This window comes from Trichechus manatus, unplaced genomic scaffold (assembly GCF_000243295.1).
Source record: "Trichechus manatus latirostris isolate Lorelei unplaced genomic scaffold, TriManLat1.0 scaffold00041, whole genome shotgun sequence".
Taxonomy (NCBI): Eukaryota; Metazoa; Chordata; class Mammalia; order Sirenia; family Trichechidae; genus Trichechus; species Trichechus manatus.
Window position 1 is genome coordinate 4,932,566 of NW_004443977.1, and position 14,155 is coordinate 4,946,720.

The window sequence follows — 14,155 nt, forward strand, 5'->3', positions numbered from 1 at the left end:
GGCCATGCTTTCTGGGGTACCTCCAGTCTCAGTCAGACCATTAAGTCTGGTCTTCTTACTAGAATTTGAGTTCTGCACCCCACCTTTCTCCTGCTCCATCTGGGACTCTCTGTTGTGTTCCCTGTCAGGGCAGTCATTGGTGGTAGCCGGGCACCATCTAGTTCTTCTGGTACTTTTTGTAAATTTTCAAGTACATTTTATGTTATTCCTTTTCCAAAATAAATTAGAGGCTTGCAAAATATAAGAAAACTTTTTTCAAGAGGTAAATGAGATGAACGGCAAGGTAGGGTAAGTAAAATAAGATAAAACCAGAAATCAAAGTAGCACATAAAATATATGTAATCTATGTTAAAACCTTTCTATTAAATGTGAGTTATTGGAAATTAGTTAATGAAAGCCATGACAATTTTATTTTTAATTTTGAGACGAGGGCTTCAACTTTGGCCCTAAGATTTCTAGCTTCCAAGAAAAGGAAGTAGAGATAGTCAGCTATGTGAGAGTCCCATTGTTGGCAAGAGAAATCACTTCATCTGTTCAGCAGCAAAAAAATGATTTCTGCTGGTAAGGCATAAATGATATTTCACCACTGGGTCCATATTAAGAATATGTGATATTCTTATGTTATATGTATTGAGCAATAGGCTCAACAACTTTCCAGTAATGCAGATTTTCATGTCTGAGCCTTATAACTTTCCTTATTATAGGGCATAGGAACAATACCACAAGCAATTCAGTAAAAGCCATTCTATGATGATAAAGAGCAGGTGAAATAAGTGTTTTTCACATATACGGCCTTATAATTGTCTCACTCAATTCAAAGGAAAAAATATAAAGAATTTGTAGGAAACTGCTTATTTATGTCCCTCATATCGTTTTTACCCCTGGTAAATTGTAACAATACAATTGTTGACTAAATGTTGACTAAATGCATGACACAGTAATATAAATATAGCATGGAAGAGTTTGGAAGATGGAGGGAGCTGAGCCTCTTATAAGACCCCAGCACTAGAGAAGAAGTTGGTTTGTAGAAATTATTTCAGTTAAACAAACAGACTCAGTTTTTATAGGACTGCCTGAGAAAAAGACCTCAAGTCAAATAAGTGGTGTACAGGGCCAAGGTATAGTGGAGAAGGCCTGGTGTGCATGGCAGAAAAATCATTCTTAGTAACAAATAAGTTCCCTGTCCTATGAACCAAGTGAACACAGGGCCAGAAACAGACAAGAGGTTTGGATAAGGAGAGCTCTTGCCTATGGGGCTATGAGAAGGAGGCCTGTGATCCAGTGTGAAAGAAAATAAGGCATCTCCTGGATCTTCCTGAGAAGCAGAGTCAAAATCTAGGTCTTCACTTTCTAGGCCTGGGAAGAAGGTGATTTTAAGCACTGCAGGATGGTGAGAATGAAGCTGTTGCTAAATAACATGCTACTATAAGACCTGGATTCAGGCAGGAAATGGAGCCTAACTTAAATATATTCATTACTCATTTGCAATATCCTCCAGTTAAAAACAAGGAAAGCCAGAAATTTCTAACATGCCATGTGGGCAAAATAAAACACATTTGAAGGACATACGGTTCACTTGCCAGCATCTTGCCATTCCCCTGTAGAAGCTAAAATGTTGATCTGAAAATTCAGTTGAAGGGTCTCAAGCCACTGGCAGAAATGAACTTGGAGCTTCCCAGCAATGTACACATCCAGGAAAGGGCAGTAGTTCTGCAGCCGCGCATGGGGCGCTGCCCATCTGGAGGGTACCCTCTTTATGTGCCGTACTGCACATCATTCTTCTTTTGAACTCTCCCTAGTTCTCTTTTCCAGGGCATTTAAAAAGACTTCTAAAGTCCTCTTGCAAGAAATTCAGTGCTAAGTTACTACAAATTATCCAAGGGCTTTGTTGGCCATCATGAAAATCTTTATCAGCTTGCTCTATTTCTCTATTTCTTTCTTCGATTCAGTATCCCTCTGGGATCACACACTCCTTGTACTTCTGTGAACTACTAAGGCAGCGATTCTCAATGTTCTACTTTCTCTCTTTGCTGGAATCTGTAATATTTGCAAGCAGTGCCATCTTAGTTCAATTCTGTTTGTGGTCCTTAGCCCATTCTAGATTTCTGCAAAATAGAAGGACATATCATTTGGGAGTGAAAGCAAGAACACTTACCCATGGGCAACCCTCTATGCCCAAAAAACCAAACAAGATCATTCTGTATATGAATTTGTACTTATGTTGCTTTAGTCTTTCATAAAGCCCTCACATCCTGTCTCTGATACAGCCAGCAGCTCTATATCAAACACTAAGAATTTTTGTGTTTTGGGTTTTCTTTTTTTTTTTTTTTTGGTGACTGACATTTCACTCGGCATGATGTTTGCAAGGTTCATCCATTTTGTAACATGAATAAGGACTTCATTTCTCTTTATGATTGAGTAATATTCCATTGTATGCATGTACCACGTAATATACATAGAATCTAAGGTTGTTAGTGATTGCCAGGAGTGGGTGGGGGTGTGGGAGATAAGAGGACTCACTGTTTAGGATATACTGAGCTTAAAGGTGTTTAAAAAAAAGGTTGGAAATAATGGTGATGGTTGCACAACATAATGAGAACAATGTCAGTAACCTGCACATGTGAAAGTTGTTGAAATGGCAACAGTTTTGTTACAAACATATTTACCACAATTAAAAAAAAAAAAGGCTAAAGGTTTAGAGACACTTGTATGAAAGCATTCTCAGCCCATTTGTTTCAACTCAATTTATGGTTAAGATTTTGGGGGTAACTCTCACACACTGTGTAGACTAAATTTATCTCAAATGTATTAAAGTTTTTCAAGTAATATAAATTTTAAGTGTGTTTTTCTAACATCATTTTATGAGCTCAGTGAAACCAAAGTTACATCTTTTAACTGTACAAAGACAATGTAATAAGTTATTTTAATTTCATTTCATTAGATTTTGTTAGTATGTTATACCACTACATGAATCAATAAGACATATTATATGATAACTGAAAACATTTCAATTTATAGTCTTTTCACAAAGTCAAATACGAGGACTCCTGTTGAGTAGGTAGGTACCTGTAAATGGGACTACAATACAAAAGTAGTGATTGGATCTCATCCCACTAATTATGCAAATATGTATAAGCAATTCCATATGAGAACTGAACTGAAGATCACAAGATTACCTTTTAAAAAATAATCTCATGTTTGAATAATAACCAAAAATTGAAAATGTACTTTTGTAACCATTCTCTTATTAAATCTTCAAAACAATCCTCTGAGGTATAGTTAGCAGAATTTGTTATCCATATTTTCAGATACAGACAATGAGTTTCAGAGATGTTAAATGTAAATGTCAAAGGCCCTGTCCAAGGTCATGTGGGTTGTCTATCAGATCCAGAATGAGAAGCCAATGAAATCTTGCTTCTACACTTTATAATTCCTGCTTTGTGACACAAGAGGCTTTGGATCCTTCTGCCCCACCCCCATGAAACACTTCAGCACATTTCTAAAAAAAAAAGCAATTAACATCAATCTAGAATCTACAATCTATTTAGTTCTGAAAACTAAGTCATTTTCAATAGTAAGAAATTCTAATATTTCTGCATGTATATGCTAAAGTCTGGAAAATGTCAAAAATTTGCATAAAAACATTCAAAATGTACAACAAAGCAATTGCAGGAAATACAGTGTATTTCTAAAAATAATTGGTAATTAATGCTTATTGCTTGCAAAGTATAAATTGGCTTGACCCTAACTTGTTATGATTTATTTGTGGACTGTATATAAGATGCAAAAAATCTTTTCAGAGCACAAAGTAGCTTATGGTATAAAGCATTATTAGACTAGAAATGTACTCCATAGGAAGTGGGGGTGGGATTGGGAGGCATAGGAAAGGCAGCCTCCAGAGGGACTACGTACTGATGGAATTAGCAGTGAAATTTAAAAGTGGGAAAGAACAACTGAATAGGTTTGAAAACTGAGGAGAATTTAGCAAGAAGAGCAACGATGTGTTGTTGTTAGGTGCCATTGAGTCAGTTCCGACTCCTGGCTACCCTATGTACAACAGAATGAATCACTGCCTGGTCCTGTGCCATCCTCACAATTGCTGCTGTGTTTGAGCCCACTGTTGCTGCTACTATGTCAGTCCATCTTGTTGAGGGTCTTCCTGTTTTTCATTGACCCTCAACTTTACCAAGCATGATGTTCTTCTTCAGGGACTGGTCCCTTCTGAAAACATGTCCAAAGTATGTGAGACGAAGTTTCACCATCCGTGCTTCTAAGGAGCATTCTGGCTGTACTTCTTCCAAGGCTATGATAAGAAGTTATAAAAAATTAAAAACTCTCAATGGAGAGATGGATGCAATTTGAATATGCATTTAGTCCATAGGAATGTATAATCAGTAAGCAACATACGGTTTTGAATGTCATATGCTGGTAAAGTAACTACCAATTGCTGACAGTCATAGTGTTTGAGTTAAGTTAGTCTATAAACTGTATTTACATGATGATATGTGATAGTTTTATGAGAATGACAATATGAACATGCTTTATAATTAGCAGTAATTTCATATTTTTTCTCTGCTGCAAAAGATTCATTAAAATATCTTGGACATAAGTTAACTAAATGTGTACTTGAATAATTTGTGACTATTATGTATAGTTATATATGTTCTGATTAAGCCATGAAAACCAACAAAATCAACATCTGTAGCTTTTTTATGTCAAAATTGTCTGTCTTTTTCTTATATAATTCTATATTTAATTGTATTATAAAATACTTGTTATGTAAGACAGAAAATATGACAAATACATTTGATTAATATATCATAAAAAATAAAACAAATGCCGTAGAAACCCACCTTCTAGTCTATAAATAGAACAAAATTATTGTGGCAAATTATAGTTAAAAAATAGCTATCTCTTACAGGGACACTAGAGTGCTGGAAATGAAACAACCAGAACACAGTTAATGAAAATGTTGACACATTGTGACAAATGTAACTTAGTGTCACTAAACAGTTGTGTAGAAATTGTCAAATGGCAACCTAATTCGCTGTGTAAACTTTCACTGAAAAGACAATAAAATATTATTTAAAAAATAGTTATCTCTCACTCACTCACTTCTTTGGAAGGTGTACCTTTCCCATCCCTAGACTTTGGGCTTGTCCGTGTGACCTGTTTTAGCCTATGGGATGTTAGCAGATGTCAGGCAAACAAACGTTTGGGATGTGCTCTCATGATGGAGCTTGCTCTCATATAGTCTTCCACTGCCATGAGAAGAGCTGCCTTTGAGTAGCTGCTGCACTTTGTGACTCAATCCCAGACCTGCACTTGGAAGGAGAGCCACCCTACCTTCCAGGGTGAAGCCAAGTCACTCACCTGAACTAAACCATGAGCAAGAAAAAGTAATTGTTGTTGTTTTAAGACATTGACATTTGGAGTAGCTTGTTACACAGCAATAGCTGATCAATAGCTATAATTACTTATATGATAGAAATTAACTACAGTATTTATTCTTTCTTGATCTATTCCTCTACTTAGCATCTGGAAGTAATGACTCAACCTGAACATTGTGAATTACCTTGCTTTTCTAAAGATAATATTATTCCATAGGCACATATCTACATATATATGCATACATATTTAATATTTATATGATCTTCACTTCATTAAAATATTTTACAGTGTATAGGTCACCTGCATCTTATTTTCCCCTTCAGCATTGTGTTTCTACATTTTAACTACATGGTTGTATGCAGCTGTAGTTAATTCATTTCCAGTACTCTATAATCTCCATTTGTGAGACTTATATTTTATTTATCCATGCTACTGTTGTGTTATTTTGATGTTTCCAATTTTTGCTAATACAAACAATGCTGCAATGAACATTATTTTTATCTCTAGAGTGCATGTGCAAAAGGTTCTGTAAGACATCATTTATCAAACTTTTGGCCTCAGGACCCCTTTTATGATCTTAAAAATTATTAAGTACCCCAAATAGATTTTGTTTATATGGGGGTGATATCCAATGATATTTATTGTACTATACATTAAAACTTAGAGAATTTATATATATTTATTAGTGTATTTCAAATAACTATAATAAACTAATTGCTTGTTAACACGTATATTTTTTCAAATGTTAAGTGTAATTTCCAAAACAACAAAATTAATGGAAAGAATTACATTATTTTACTCTTTTTTAAACTCTTTAGTTTCTACCTTGTAAAATACAAGAAAACAATAGAACAAACCCAATAACCCACTGCCTTCAACTCAATTCTGACTCATGGTAACCCTATAGAACGGAGTAGAACTGCCTCATAGGGTTTCTGAGGGGCGCCTAGTGGATTTGAACTGCCGACTTTTTGGTTAGCAGCTGAACTCTCAACCACTACACCACCAGGGTTTCCAGATATTAGATATTAGCTTGGAGGGGTACTTTGTATTTTTTTTTTTTTTTCAGTCTTAGCAGTGATTTATTTACTTTATTAGCCATTTCAAAGAACGACTTTTGATCTTTGTTAATCTTCCATTGTACTATTCTATAGCATTTTCTCCTTAGCTTTAAAATTGCATGCTTAGCCCAACAACTTTTATTACAGGCAGGAAAAAATTAAGTTACCTTCAAAATAATGCTTACATTTCATTCCATAGTTTTAATATGTTGTATTTTCACCAAGTTCTAATTGTTTTCAAACATCCATAGATCTATCTGTGCTTATGTCATTGACACCGCACCCACCCATTTTTTAAACTAGCTTTCGTGTCCACTACTTGAAAGCCTCTGCTTTTTTTAACATCTACAGCAGACTCAGATGGCAAATTCAGTGACTTCATCAACCACTCAACACTTCAAAATCCCTTTCTTCTCTCATGATCCAGCTCAAAAGCCACCTCATTCCTGATACCTTTCTTCCTTTATCATCCAAACAGCACTCATGGAGATTTTAATTAATTCACTCCTAAGCAATGTTGACCTACTGATTTGTGTTGTATTATGTTATTGAAATTGCCTTAGTTCATGTCTAAATTTTAATTATTCTGAGGCCACATCATCCACAGAACCTACCACATTACCTAAACCGAACACATACTAAAAATACTGAATTAATGAATTAATCTAGAAGTGATGCACAACAGCAGTTTCTCTCATCAATTTGAATTGTTAAGCAATTTAAGTAAGTATCTAATTGTGTAGATCTAAATAAGATAATAAGATTTAGCCATTTAGATATGTCACTAAAAATAAAAATAACACATACACAAGTTAAAGAATTAGATCATTCATAAAAATGAATTATTTAACAAAATATCTTTTTTATGTTCTTGCAAATAGTGGGAACAAGTTGGCTACTTCAAGTGGTGACACTACAGTTAAATTATGGGACCTGTGTAAAGGTGATTGCATTTTGACCTTTGAAGGACACAACCATGCAGTGTGGTCTTGCACGTGGCACTCCTGTGGCGATTTTGTGGCTTCTTCCTCACTGGATAAAACTAGTAAAATCTGGGATGTTAATAGGTAAGAAGTATTTTAAACATTATTGACCTTCTATTTTGAAAAATACACATGAGTACACTTACTCCTCACTTATGGACTATCTCATTATCTAACATTTCGCATTTATGACAATAGTAAAAAATCTGCTATCCTACTATTCTGCACATTAACAACATACGTCTGGCAGTAATGAACGCCAAGGTGTGAGGCAAGAGTAATGCTGTCTGTGATGGTTCAGGTTATATGTCATCTTGACTGGGCCATGATTCTCAGTAGTTAGACAGTTTTATAATGATGTAATTTGGCAGTGAGGTAATGATATGGTCATCCTCCATTTTGTGATCTGATACGGTCATGCTCCATTTTTGCATAACAACAATTTTTGCATAATGACCTGGTCTTTGGAACCTAACCATGTTGATAAGTGAGGAGTGAGTGTAATTTTTTTTTTCCTTCTCAATACCACCACTGATAACTATTATAAAGAAACTGTTAGTTGATAAAATTGTAGAGAGCTACTTAAATAATCTCTGCAAAATCTATTTCTAACTCCATTAATCTATGTTAATATAGTAATTCCTTTCAAAGCATAAGTGTCAAGATGAAGCCTGTGTAATAAGATTAGAACTGCTTCATTGAGAAATTATTTTAGGCAGGATAGAAACAAATACTTATTTATTTATTTATTTATTTATTTATTTAGAGTTAAGTTTTTAGTTCTCACTTACTTAGTCATGCCAACTCTCCATACTATGGAACTAACAGTTTAATAGACATAAATATGATGAAAATAAGTACTTGCTTTGTGCTTAATTTGGATACATTGTACCCTTTTCTTCAATTAAGTTTTTTCCTGGAAATCCACAAATTCAAGAATAAATGCAATTTATTGTGTACAATGGTCTATACAGTATCATGTAGAGGTATGTTTTTATGTTTTGATCTTAATTCAGAACAAATTCATTCTGTTTAAACTATCCTAATTCCTGTCATGTTCAAATATTTTTGGATTGTTACATCTTGCTAGGTATACAAATAGGATGCAAAGAGACAAGTTTATCTACTATAAAATGTCTTGATTGCTTCAGCTAAGAGACTATGTATCATCAGTCAGACTCTGACAACTTTTATCATTGAAACAATACCCAGTTCCTAAATATAAGTGATAATCACTCCTGAAAACTTAGGGAAACAATTGTCACAGAACACTATAATTCATTTTGTAAGAGAAAGATAGACTGACTCTCAAAGTGGACAGATGTAAAACAGGTCCCTTAGAATCTTTCTCCACTTTTCTTGAATCATGAGTAACATATTTAGAAGAGGGAGAAAAGTAGGTGTTAGCAAAAAGTTAATAGGTTTTCTGAGAAAATTCATGAAACGGTATAATTTGATTGTCTCCTGAGGTCATGTGCCGGTTATTAAGCTATTGTCTCTCACCACCAAATTCACCCTTCTATACTGTGCTTCTGTGATGCTGGAGCTGGAACTCCGCAAACCACATTTCTGCTTTGCCAACGGACTCTCCATTAGGTTCTGTCAGTAGAGGATTCTAGCAGGAGACTGCAAGACAGGAGGAGGAAGAAGGGAAGTGCTTTGCCTTCTCTGCTTCTGATTGGCTTCTTGGGTACTCGTAGTTCCAGTGAGCATGGGCCCATCAACACTTCAGCTCAGGATAAGTGCCATCTCATCACAGCAACTGAATCTAATTGGCAGTTTTCCCAAAACTTGCAGAAACAGCCTCATCATGCCCTCCTCAGAGACACTAGCCCCAGCTGACTGGCACCCCCTTCTTAGAGGTCTAGGTTCTGACCCCTGCAAGCTCTCCACCGCCCCTCCCCCAGCATAGGAACACCAATACCAACTGACAAGTACCTCCTCCAAAGACAACTGAGTTTCAGTTCTGCAGGCCCCTCTTCAAGGTTCTAAGTTTTAATAGTTCCATCATATTTCCTTTGTTGCCTCAATCTTTGGGGTGGTAGCTGCTGCTTATAGTGCCTTTCTTCATGAAACCTTAACATTCTCTTTTTCCTTTATTAGTTACCTAGTTAACAACTTTATACCTAGTCAACAATCCTGCATATTAAATTTTCCTTGTTAAAATAATAAGTGTACATTCTGTCTCCTGACTAGACCTTGACAAATACAGGAAATTAATGGGTAAATAGCATAATGGGCCTGAGCTATGAAGATATGGCTAAATAATGTTTGTATACTCCATATGAGGAAACATGACTCTGGGTAACACATTTTAGAACTATTTCTACCTAAAATGGTGACAATTTAAGCTATATTTTAATTCTTAGATTATAACATTTTGTTATCTTTCATAGTTGAGAATATAGACTCTTAATTTGATTGTTTCTATATCATGTGACAAAAATTTATAAATAGTATTATAATAGATTACCTGGAATTTTAACACTGGTATCTTATTTTAATTTGTATAACCTTTGGCTTTGATGAGGATCCTAACAGAAGACTATGACCCATTCTAAAATAGATCTTCAAATGTCTTTTGAAAAACACTGGTGAAAAACTGATTCCTAATAGACTCAGCTGTACCTAGAATGATTTTAAACCCTTTGACTGGATGACTTTTCCTCATGACTCTGATATTCAGTTGCCATCTTCTCACTGATGCTCAGTAGATATTGACATGACAGATCAAAATCACTCTTGATTGATGCCAGAATTATTTAAATTTCAAACAAAGCATCAATGTCAAGAGCTCACCTTCATCCTCAAGGACAAAAGAATTATGCCAATTTTAAAGCTAAGGTAATGGACAAATACTGACAAATATCAACTAAGATATGATTGTTTCTATAGAACCTATTGATAAATATTTCAGAGTCATAAAGCACTCAGCTCTAATTTATGATTACTCAAGAATTAATGCTTTGTAGATATTTCTATAACTTGTGTCTTGCTTTAAAATTTCATATGTTATTGGAACTGGCTTAGTAGCTAAAGTGGACAGGTTCTTTGTCTTGGTAAGATGAGTGTTGGTGGAAGCTGTGCTATACTGAGTCATGTACCCTTTATCCTGAAGCCAAATAACTCTTAATAAAATAATTTTACTTTGGTAGACTCTACTGATTACCAGAGTAGGAAAATTTTAGAATATATTCTTTTTCTTTACTGTCTGTTCTTCCCTGGATGAGCCCCTGGATTGGCCTTGACTATCCTTTAGCGGATGTGGTAACCATAGCCCTGCAACTTTTCTGAATTGGATCTTACTTGGAAAGGCCATCTAGTTAGCTCCTCAGCAGAAAGTTTGTTCAGTGAGAATTATAATCAATGAAAAAATTCCAGAACAAAGAATCACATTTAGTAAGTGCTAATAGGAATATCTCTGACACTGAGCCTAGCGGAGTCTACACTCTACAAGCTTTCTTTGAATAACTAACAGTAGCACTTTGATGATCTTGTGAATGATCACATATATAAAGTGGACATTTATGTGTTTCAGTCAGTGATTATTGATGTATACCTTAATTTTCTATTTTGAAATATATTCTTTAAAAATCATAAGACTTACATATATCCTTGAACACACAGACACACTCACCATTATATCCTAAGCAAGGAGTTCTTGGCATATGGGAGGTCAGTTGAATGAATGAAGACTGAATCAATAAACATATGTGAAAAAGTGCTCTCCCTGCCCCTATTCACGCTCCAAACAAGCTACAGTGATGCCTGTGAGAGCTGGAACTTGATGCGACTGACTTGTTTTCCCAGGTCTCGAAACTTTTCTGCCTTTGACAGGGAGCAGTCTTACTGCTTTTCTGTTGCTCTCTATTAGTGGAAAATATTTGAGTTTTCCTTCTCTGACAAGTTTCCACTTTATGCAGTTTCCAGCTTTCACAGGTTTTACTGTATAATTTAATTATGTTGTCTTATCCTACATGAAACTATAAAATGATAAAAACAATGTAGGAAAATGAGAAAAGATCTAAGTCACCTTTAAAAAGTGATTTGTGTTTGTTTAGAGGCATTTGTGCATAAAATTAATCAATAAGTGTTCATGAAATGACAGCGCTGTGAGATTGTGTTATAGACATAAGGAAATTCTAAGACTCCATCACTGTTCTCAATGAAATTACAAACAAAAACTTGTAGCAATTGTGAAGCAATCAGAGAATATGCAATACATCTGCAGTTTATAATGTCAGATTTAATATTCTAGCTAACTCCTGGCTGCTATTTTTAAAAGGTAGCTGGGCATTTTGCTGGGCAGGTATTTTTACACTGCCACTCTGGTATTTGGAAGGCAGATCATGTGCCTCCTTAGCTTGAGCAGAATCAGTTGGAAAAAAGTACTAAAATGTTACTAAAAATGGTTCCCCAGCTCCTTTTAACAAAGTCTTAACACAGGCAAGAGTTGAATAGTTTGTAACCAATGATAGAAGGAATCAGAGAGACTTGCAAAAGACGGCAGCTTCTGGACCCCAGACAGTAAGAGAGAAATTTGTTGTCATTATCTCCAAGTGTGTTGTTTCAGATGCCCTCAAGACTAAGTTGAGAGATAAAAATAAACTAGGCTTAAAAACTACATTTAGAAAAGTACTTTTTGGTTACTGCCAAACTGAATTGATTGGAGGCCCATCTATCACAAACCTACTAAGTTTTTGAGAGAATTATATTGAAAAGCTGACCACAAGCCTAGCCTGAATAAATCCTTGGCTCTTCAAACTGCACAACAGTCTTCATGTCCCAAAACTTGCATCCAAATAAAGTGAACTATGAGTGCTGTACAGTGCTCAAGGAAGACATAGACCACAGTGCTATTTCAAATATGGCCATAGAGGATAATGGACAAGGAAGAACAGCCATGGAAAAAACCAGAGGCCAAAAAGAACAATGAGCAAAGGAGCTCCTCCCAAAGAGAGATCCGTGGTCTAGTCAACAAATTTTCTTCAGTGTCATGACAAAGTTCCTCCTCATGCCTGCCCAGAATTCCATCACTATTTGGACTAGTGACTCCTGTGCTTCCTGTTTTTCGGTATTGGAGTTTGTATTGCAGTTATTATGTCCTTGTCTCTCCCTTGTACAATGTGTTTATGGTGGTGGTCTTGGTGGGGAACAGAAAACTTGTCTTTTGTTTAGTTGGTCACCAGAACACAAGAAACACTTGTGAACCCGATGGAGCAGATTGTGCATCACCCAGAGATCCTGGACTGTGAGATACATGCAGTAAGTGAATGGGACTTTGGATTGTCTCCCTGAAGGGAGGTGGGTGGTCAGGAATACTCTATATGTGAAAGGAAGGTTAGCACGAATATTTGGCAACCAAAAAAGTAGACTATATCAGGCATTCCTAGCTGTTCACCATAATCCATTCTCCTCTATTCAATATTATCTATCTAAATGGCATTTCTCAGCCTCTCTTTTGTTTAGGTGGTAGCTGTGTCACTAAGTTCTCTATAATAGAATATCAGTTGAAGTGATATGTGCCATGTCCGTATCCTTTCCACTTGTGGTGGGATGGGTATCAATACCAATGACTAGAGTAATCTTAAAATCCAATTATTGAAAATGACAGAGCAACTGCTGGCTTGTTTGAATTAAATCCACCCTATTCCCTACCTCCAGTTAACCTGGAACAGTCTCTCAAGTCTTGAGCAATAAGGAAATAAACTTCAGTTTTGTTCAGTACATTCTATTTCCAGCCTATTTGTTACAGCACTTTAGTCTGCCCCATCCAATATAGGTACCCTGTGAATATTTTTTAGGTGATATGTTTCCCCCTCATGACAAATTAATAAGGCAGCTAAGAGCAGTTCTGCAGTCTTCTCAAAATTATTACAATGGAGTAGTAATGGGAACTCTGTGCTGAAAATAAATGACTGTTCAGTCCCTCTACTATTTTTTCTTCCCTTGCTCTTCCTTACATCCCATCCTTAATGTCTGCTGTAATACTGTTGGAGCTTATGAAGTCCCACTTGTGAGTAGCAATACTTGTAAGCTAAATGATTGTTTTGCATGAAGCTTAATGCCTGTAAAAATAGATGCAAATTATCAGAAAACATGCAACTCTAATATATTACTGTCTCCACTAGTGGAATGCTGATTCAATACAATACAGTACAATATACTATACACTATAGCCCATTGCTGTCAAGTTGATTCTGACTCATAGCAACCCTGTAGGACAGAGTAGAACTGCCCTATAGGGTCTCCAAGGCTGTAAATCTTTATGGAAGCAGACTGCCATATCTTTCTCCCATGAAGCAGCTGGTAGGTTTGAACTTCTGACCTTTCGGCATCTGAATGGCAAAAAACTCATTGTCTTTGTAGTGGAAAACAAATACAAACTTTATCCCCATAGAAAAGGTTTTTCAACTAGCTGCATCACCTGGAATTCTAGAAACAGGTGGAACAGAGGTAGAATGATTAATCTAACGTGATTTTCAGTGAAGATAACTGATTGTTCTCGCCTATCTACTAGCATCACTTCCTTCTTAACTTAATAGTTTATTGGCCAATCATAACCTCAGGGCTGGATGAGGTGAGATAAACAGAAGGATATAGGAAGAGGAAACAGTGAAGATTAAGAAAAAGGAAATGTGAAATATTAGGATTATGTTATAGTGAGTAAAGGAATCTTTTAATGATATGTGCTATTTATTTTCTTTGGGGAAAATAATG

The 14,155-nt window shown here is 35.7% G+C and overlaps 1 protein-coding gene across 1 annotated transcript in view; it reads left to right on the top strand.

The window, feature by feature from the left end:
• The window catches only part of SPAG16 (sperm associated antigen 16), a 999,944-nt gene that overhangs the window by 538,907 nt on the left and 446,882 nt on the right, over positions 1 to 14,155 (top strand). The window contains exon 12 of the mRNA XM_004376284.2: positions 7,334 to 7,519. Within this exon, the coding sequence (XP_004376341.1) occupies positions 7,334 to 7,519 (186 nt within the window). The remainder of the gene's footprint in view (positions 1 to 7,333; positions 7,520 to 14,155) is intronic.